This window comes from Geospiza fortis, unplaced genomic scaffold, assembly GCF_000277835.1.
Source record: "Geospiza fortis unplaced genomic scaffold, GeoFor_1.0 scaffold173, whole genome shotgun sequence".
Taxonomy (NCBI): domain Eukaryota; kingdom Metazoa; phylum Chordata; class Aves; order Passeriformes; family Thraupidae; genus Geospiza; species Geospiza fortis.
Window position 1 is genome coordinate 4,795,461 of NW_005054334.1, and position 8,853 is coordinate 4,804,313.

General features: G+C 41.8%; 1 protein-coding gene across 2 annotated transcripts in view; it reads left to right on the forward strand.

Moving 5' to 3' along the window:
- TEF (TEF transcription factor, PAR bZIP family member) overlaps positions 1–8,853 on the forward strand; it is a 22,470-nt gene that overhangs the window by 5,156 nt on the left and 8,461 nt on the right. Inside the window, exons 2-4 of one of the 2 annotated variants that reach the window (XM_005421869.2) lie at positions 5,408–5,734; positions 7,209–7,429; positions 8,068–8,853. The exon at positions 8,068–8,853 is cut by the window's right edge and continues 8,461 nt beyond it. In XM_005421869.2, the coding sequence (XP_005421926.1) occupies positions 5,408–5,734; positions 7,209–7,429; positions 8,068–8,283 (764 nt within the window). In that variant the 3' untranslated portion in view covers positions 8,284–8,853. The remainder of the gene's footprint in view (positions 1–5,407; positions 5,735–7,208; positions 7,430–8,067) is intronic. The other variant, XM_005421868.2, reaches the window with a different exon arrangement.

Genomic DNA, 8,853 nt, shown 5'->3' on the forward strand with positions numbered 1-8,853 from the left:
CCCTCCGCCCCCTGGCCGGCCGAGCCAAGAGTCGGGAGCACGGGATCGCTCCCCGCCTCCCGGGGATCGCCCTCTCCGGAGCGTGTAGGTGCCTGCGCTGGGCAGAACCGAACGCTGCGGGAGCGAGGGGTGGGCAGGAGCCGAGACGCGCCACTCTGGTTTTAGTCCCTCGGCTCTCCGCAGCCTCCCCCGCCTGTAGACGCGTAGCTGGGAGCAGCAGTGACAAGGTTTCCAGGCTTGCTTGACCTTAATTGCTGGGACGTTGCCCGATGACACGAGTAAACAGCGGATCCCCTCAGATTAGGTTCGGTGATAATCCATAAGGGTATGAGTGACTGCCCGCACATGCAGTCCTGCATGGGCTGGAGCTGCCTCTCTGCCACTGCTGATGTGGACAGCAGCTGTGTAAATATCAGGGCTAGTGCTTGTAGTCTTCGGTGCTCATGGCACACTTTCTTTTTTCTTGGCTTTTCTTTTGTTTCTTTTTTTTTTCCCTTCTCATCTGGCAGTATTTTTGCCTTTCTGAGTATCGGTTTCATTTCGAGGAAGGCTCACTATTATCTGCACTGCTGTAATGCCCAGTGTACTGGTGTATAATAAAAGAAGTCCTTACACTTATGAATTTTGAGGTTAAAAATAATTTTTTGGGACAGTAGACAACATCCAGGGTAAACCACGGCATAAGCAAGGTTGTCAAGATTGTTGCCAGTGAGGATCCTACCTACCTTGCGTGTCTAATATTGCACAATACCCTGTAAATCCATTTTTTGATTCTGGAGACTATCTTCTTCTCCTTTCTGCTAAAAAAAAAAAGTCAGCTTGTGGTAAAGGTTTTAGTTATGTTGCTATGGTGCAGGATGCTGCAGCACACAGAATCTTGAATCTACAAAATAATGGGATTTCTTAAGATATTTCTGCACCCAGTCCTTTTTAAAGACATTAGTGCCAGCAGGAGCAATTTCAGCTCATGTATGGTTGCTGATAGGGATTTAGTGACTTTGTCTTGGGGCTGATTTTTGTGTTCAGAATCATGTGATGTGGCCTATGGAGATGTAAAATTCTGAAATGAATATGATTGTGAGATAGTGCATTTTTCTAAAATTAGAAACATTTGATACTAGATTGATTAATACATGACCCCATTCCAGCTCGTGAAGGTGCTCAGCTGAAGCTTGCTAGTGAGTCCATTTCATCTTGATTATCCCTCTCCATTCATGGTCTGATAAAGTTCAGGTTGTTCTTGTTCTTAAAATTTCTCCATAGATTTCCTTAGTTCACCTTGTTCTGTTTCACTTCACACTTTGTGGAACTTGTTGCTCTGTGTTTATTTTGGTCTCTGATACTTCTCTTGTTAGTATATTCAAGACAAAAGAAAGAATCCCTTCATTGTCAGCAGGTAGTTACTCCTAGTTTACAAAAGGCTTGTCAGTAGATCTGTGACTCAATTGACTTCAGAGGGTCCTTGATCATTTTCTGTTCTTTTAATTGTGATACACTCAAAATGTTAAAAAAACACTCATTCACTTAATCCAGTGGTGCACTTTCAGCAAACTTTCTGAGAAAAGACCCTGTGCTTTTGTCTGGAATGCCTATTGACAAAAACAGTTTTCTGTCTTACTCTGTAAGGAATTGTATCAGCTAGCTGCAGTGTCTGTCCATTTGTAGTCTCTGCAAGCTACCTGTGGGTTTTCCAACTGCTGTGGGTAATTTGACTACCCACTCAAAGCAAGCAGCTTTCTGGTCCTCCTGAGCAGCAGAGGAGCGAGGTCAGCCAGTTCCAGCAGAATGCCATCCCCTTGAGTGCCCTGCCATGGACCAGGTACAGCTCACCAGCCTTGCTAGGAGTTGGAAGGATTAAATAAATAAAAATAATGATATTTTTATAAAAAAGGGGAAAGTCCCGTGGGTTAAGGGAAGGCAATTATTATTCTGGAGCAGAAGTGTAGGTCTCTTCCATTAGTAAGGAGCTGCTGCATACTGTCCAAAGGACACCTTAATCACCAGTTGCATGCTACTGTGGCAGGAGAAATGCCTCAGCAAACATCACAGCAATGGACACTGGGGATAGGGAACCCTGCAACCTGCCTTGCTCCATCCTCACAAGTGGGACTAAAGATTTATGGAGCAATCAGCCCATATATATATAGTGGTTTCATATAATTTGACAATATTTTTTTGGTGAACAAGAGGAAGTTTGTCAAATAAGTATTTGTTCTGTTTGTGGCTGGGCTAGCTCTTGACAGCATGGTGGCCAAAATCTTTTGGTTGGTTTTTGGTTTAGTTGGTTTTTGGTTTTGAGGAAAAGCCAGGACAGGGAATAAAGCTCTTTTCATACTGCTGCTTTTTGTTAAAACAGCAGTATTTCCAACAGTTCAGTAACTGAAATGGTCCACTTAAGTCACTGAGCATAAACTGGTGTCCTCACTGTTGACAGCAAATGTAGAGCCCAGTTAATAGGTCACAGTAGCAGAATGAGGGGGCTAAATCGGACATGAGCCATCATCTGCAGAAGTACAGTCCAGATTTATCAGGGTGACCTTGAATCACTGCAAATGGAGCCTCTTAGGATACTGCAGCTCTGCTGTCAGGTAATACCTGTTTACACTATAAATATCTTAAGAGAATTAATCTTTCAGGTCTCTGTGCTGAGGTAGGCAGAAAGTTCCCCCTCAAGATGCAAGAAGTTAATTAGTGTTTCATTAGATGTTGTGCACCCAAGCAGGATGTTGTGTGGCAGAAATAAAGATTAAATGAATAGAAAGAAAGCCTGTGGGGAAACATCAGTGCAAAAATGATCATACAAAGGTTTTTACCATGTTATGTATCGTCTTTGAAACAGATGAGCTCCCAATGTGTGTTAATTTCTGCTGTTTTATTTCAGTTACTGTTAGAAGTGAGGGAGGAGAGAGAGACAGCACAGTTAAACAAAGACAGCACTGGGGGCCCAGTGCTTGCTGAGTTGTCAGCTTGTAGCAAAAGGACAAAAAATTTCAGATACTTTTCTCACGTGGAGGAAGCATCTAATCTGGTGTGAGCCAGGGACAATCACAAGAGGAAATTGGAGGAACCACAGTTTTTCCAGGTTACTGCAGGACAGCAGGGTGATCATGCACATCCAAAAGGCATTAAAAGATCTGAGAAGAGCCACATATGCCAGTAGTGTAGTCTTTTTAGCATCTACCTTCTGAAAAATATTTTTATGCCTTACATGCAGTCTAACAATCAATTATTTTTCCTTCTCTTGGAGGTGTCCTATTAGATGTTACAAAACAAAAGCACTATTAAAACTGGCATAACTTATAATGGTGTACTGTTGTTTTCAAGAGTTAAGAAATTTTTTTTCTTTTTAGTTGACATTTTGACTTGATATTGTACAAGTTTTTTATCATGCTAATTAAAAATAGTTATTTACAAATAATTCATTGTTGTTGCTTGGATTTGTTTTGGTGCTATCTTTATTAGGATATCATCCACAACATCCAATGCAAATCTGGGTTTGCTTGTGCTGGGCACTATGAAATGTTGGGGAGTACACAATCTCTATTCACAGGTGAAATGTTGGTTCCCATTTGGTGGGGTGTGCTCCAGTAGTGAGGGAAATCCTCCTTATATATGGAGTAGATGCTGTTTCTTTACTGGCTTCAAGTAGGAGCTGTTTAGAAGCATTCTGGTTGTTGACACCATTACTTTTAACCTGCATGTTTGCTTTGTCCAAGCAAAGGGTAGGAAAGTTGCAAAACTCCCCATGAAACGGAGTTTATAGCAGGAACAGGAGCTGGAAGATGGTGATTTGGAGGGAGCAGTGTGAAGTGGCAAGGAGAAGGCCAAAAGCTACAAGGTGATATTACCAAAGCTTAGGTCCAGGAGCCACTGGTCTGAATTCAGTGTATCCGTTATGTACTTGCTCTTGATCCCAAGCTGGTGGCTGGTGAATACTTTCTCAGCTGCTTGGTTTAAAATCAGTATCTTCTTTTGTATAAAATATTCAGAATAGGGTAGATAATTTACTTTGTATGGCAGCACTGTTCTTTAAGCCATAAAAAGCTCTTTCAGCCTCAGATCCACACCAGCTAAGGCAACAGCGGAAGGAATGCCACTTTTATCAGAATAGGTTTTATATAAATAGGCTTTTCTGATTTAGAGCTGAGTTTCACCCCCACTTCCACCCCCGATAAAGAAAAATGCTCCTTTAGCATGTTGTAGCCAGTCTAGAAAACCCTAATGCCAAAGATTGGTGCATTTTATTGGCCTAATCTCTATTAATACTGGAGATCCAAACTGGTCCAGTATATGTCCTTGGAGTCCCTGTTCTATTGAACTGAGTATTTGTTGGCTTCCATGGTAATGCTCAGTTTGCAGGTGATGAGGGTACAGCTGGTGACTGTCCCTTCCTTTTGACAGCAGTGCTGGCTCAGTGCTGGCTGTACTAGCACTGCTTCTGGAATGCTTCCTTCACTGCTGATAGAACTGCATGGCTGCATGGAGAACTGGATCAGGAAAATGACTTGGATTTTTAATTTTTTTTTTTCTGCCAGCTTATTTTTATCTCTTAAATTATGTAATTATTCCATAACTTGAGTTTTCTGCTTGGATTCTGTCCCAGACAATTGTTAAGATTCAGTAGCTATGGGGAACATAGAAACAGCCATTTTTCTGTAATATGTGCACTGTAGCACAGTAAATGGAGAAAAACTCATCAGTCTCTTGTGACTTGGGGGTGTGATGTGGGAGTATGCCTTATTAGACATCTCCCCAAAGAGTGAAAATTGTATGTAGGTACTCTGAGCTATCTATAGTGAGCAGCACTTAGAGCTATTGCTTTCTGTGGACATGCTGAGTCATTTCAGAGAGAAATGCTTCTAAAATGCTGAACAATAAGCATCCAGGTCTCTGGTCCTGTGGACCTTTTGACTAATTTTCAAATGTAATCTGAAAACCTATATTCCTCTCCCATTTGTATTTAAATTATTGTTCTGCACCTTCCTTCTTTGTGCATAGAATAAGGTACTCTGCTTCCTCAGAATTTTCTTAATGGTTTCCCATGTAATACTGCTTAGGGACACTCACTTCCGTTGTCTTCTGAGATGGGTATGTGAAACCCAGGCTGTGTTGCGGTGACTGGTTAATGAGGTCCATGCAGCACTGGTTAACAAGCTCCATGCACCTTGGTAAGCTATCAGCAAAGATGCTGCTCTGCAGGGCTGCTCAGCTGCCTGCGGCCCAGCCATCACAGGGGTTAGAGCCTTCCATACAGAAATGTTCCTTTTCAACATCTGGTTTTCCAGATCATGTCATGAGGCAGAACCATGAGCTTCTGGAATTTCCTTTCATGGGGATTTTGTTGTACTCTTAAACCTTGAGTCCCTCCTGTGTTTCAGCTTTTACAGTGACCTACTTGTATTTTCAGATAAAGAGAAGGAGAAAATAAAGCTTGAAGAAGATGAGGCAGCAGCTGCCAGCACTATGGCAGTCTCTGCTTCCCTCATGCCACCCATTTGGGACAAAACTATTCCCTATGATGGCGAGTCTTTCCACCTGGAGTACATGGATCTAGATGAGTTCCTGCTGGAGAATGGAATTCCTTCCAGCCCTGCTCACCTGGATTTAAACCAGAATCCACTCTTGCCTGTGGCTGAGCTGGAAGGGAAGGAATCTGCCAGTGCTTCCACTGGTTCTCCTGCATCATCCTCTTCCACTGCAGTGTACCAGCAATCTGAAGCAGCCTCCAGCACAGGTACATGGAATAATATGGGGCTCTGAGGGGCTTCTGTTGTTCTTGTATTAAAAGGTGTCTCTGTAGATCCAAGAGGAGATATACTAACCTGTCAGTGTTTGCTGTGGCAGGTTAAACAGTTAAACATGCTCAATGTAGAGCCTTAGTTCATGTGTCAATTCATGAAGATGCTACCTCTCCTTTTCTTTCCCTCTTCCCATCCTATAAAAAATGAATGTCTATCAATGTGCAGTCTGTTTGTCTATCAGTGTGCAGTCTGTTTTGCTTTTGAAATTATAAGAGCTGAAATAGCAACATAAAGTATTTGCTTTCTTGGTATTGCTAATATAGTAACAAGCTGGACAAGTTGAGAAAATACTTTCTCAGGTTATTTTACAGCAGATTTGATAGCTTGTCACAAGTCATTTTTACCACCTTGGTCTGCTTGGGTGAACTTATGTGAACTTAATGTACCTCAAATAACAATGTTAAATAGAAAAACAATGAATCTTTATTGTGGTAGCCTGGGAAATGTGAAGACAGACACTCGGAAAAGGTGTTTTAATGATGCAGTTTGATGTTCTGTGGTGCTTTGAAGTGGGAATGGAGGAACAAACAAACAAAACTGTGCTTAAATGGTACTAGGAAACTTCATTTGTACTTTGGAGATCTTCTCTATTAAAGAATTCAGCTGCTCAGTTTGCCCTAGATTTGGAGTTTAAACATGATAGCCATCACAGTACTATTTTATGAGCAAGCTTTAAAGAAAGCATTTTGCTTTGGACCTCTTTTGTGAATCTGTGGGAAAGATAGGATGGAACTCCTTCCATAAGTTACAGGGTGTGGCTTTTTTCTAGGTGGTATATGCAAAGCTTACTTATTGATCACTACTGCACATGGCAGGGACATGCAGTTTTGCAACTCATGTATATGAAGTTTTGTAAACAATAGATTAATATGATAAAGCTCATATGAACACTACCAGTGTCAGACTTCTCTGTTGGGGCATTTATTTCCATGTGGAAAATAAGAAGAATACTGTAGCATTTGTAGCAAATCCTCCTTTGTTTAGTCAGTTGTTTGGAAGTCTGCTTGTCTGACCTTTGAAGGTCCCAGGGACTGGGGTCTTTGGGCAGGCTTGTTTCTGTAAGGATTTGTATGGTACAAAACTCAGGGTGATAGAAGTTTCTCCCTTCCTACTGCTGCTAAAGGTGCTTTTTATGTGTGCAAAGCATGTAAATTTTGCCAAGGAAGTATTAACTCCTGTCCTGCATCTGTCTACTCATGTCTTATTCTGGCATATGCTGCTAGAGTTCTATTACAGACTGGACTGTGAACTCTTTCTCTGTACCAACAGCAGTACAGCACCCACCACACCTCAGGGAAGCACCAACTAATTCTGTTAGATATTTCTCACCACAGGGCAATAAAGTTGACTTCTTTATGGTTCTCTTAATCCTGCAGAATATATTGTAATTTCTTCTGTTGTTGCCAGAATCCCCACCACAAAATGAGAGAAATACACCCAGCCCCATTGATCCTGACTGCGTAGAAGTTGAGGTGAATTTCAACCCTGACCCTGCTGATTTAGTGCTGTCCAGTGTGCCTGGTGGTGAGCTCTTCAATCCTCGCAAACACAAGTTTACTGAAGAGGACCTGAAACCACAACCTATGATTAAAAAAGCCAAGAAGGTTTTTGTCCCAGATGAGCAAAAGGTAACAGATTTATTACTGCAAACTCTTCTAGGCCTTGATAAAAGTTTCTGACTCTTTGTCCAAACACTTTGACATACAGAGCTGGTGCAGTTTACCTACATGATTGGTCAGAAGCACTGCCAAGAATAGAATTGGCAAGCCAGCTGCTGTGCTTGCTGGTTTGCAGGTTTTGGTATCATGAGCTAATTACTGGCAAGGAGCAACTGATTGTGCTATACACAGAAATTAGAAGAGCTATCAAGTCAAATCCTCATCACCTGCACTTTTGACGGCCATTGTCTGTATTTGCCCAGTATTGTGTCTAATCTGGATTTAAACAACCCAGACAACAGAACAGGTGGTTTTATGTAAAAGTTCACTCCTGAACTGGAACTAAGTAAAGGAAGCATTTCAGTTGGACAGCTTCTTAATACCCAAGTCTCTAAATCTCTTTAGTTCTAGCAAACCACTTGGTTAATCCTAAAAGAAGACTTGTGTAAAGATAAAATCTTAGAGTACTGCGTGGTCTCCATTTTGATGTCCGAGCCCTGCAAACCTATGGAGGAGATTCCTCAATAGAGCAGTCAGTGTGAATATCATTATACAATAAAGAGGTGTCTCCAAAACACTTGTCAGTTTGGCATCTTTTTTTATTACAGGATGAAAAATACTGGACAAGGCGAAAGAAGAACAATGTGGCAGCAAAGCGTTCCCGTGACGCCCGGCGATTAAAGGAGAATCAGATCACAATTCGGGCAGCCTTTCTTGAGAAAGAAAACACAGCCCTGAGGACGGAGGTGGCAGAGCTGCGCAAGGAAGTGGGACGATGCAAGAACATTGTTTCTAAATACGAGACCAGATACGGACCCTTGTAAGCACACCCTTTTCCTTGTTAGGGCTTTTGTTTTAGCCTCTTAGACTTCTCAGCCTTCTGTAGAGACTCCCAGAAATAAAGTTTATGGAGGCTTTGCCATTTTGCATCTACACTAAAAAGAAATCAACAAAACACAAACATACCCTGTTTCTGTTGGCACAACTCGTTCAGGCCCTTTCCTGATCATTCTGTTGTCCATAATCTTGGTGTCCATATTTAGAACCTTGTTTTCAACACCAATAGAACATTTTCTGATGTCATACAGTTGAACAGATTCACCTGTCTGGAGGAATAAATGTGGATCCCTCCAGACTGGAGAGAGCTTTTGCTATCTGTTCTAACCTTCATTTTTAAGTGGAGAAAGAGCCTAGGAGATTCTCCTCTCCTCTCTCTCTCTCTTTTTTTTTCCTTTATGTTTAATTTTCAAACTCTTGCTCTTTTCTCCTCTCCATTCCACCTCCCCCTCCCAGTAAAAGTGTAAAACATAATTTTAGAATATAAGTAGATGTTGCTGGGCAGCATCATGAAATTGTTTCCTCTCCCATTCAGAGGCACTAGAAAGTATCTGTTG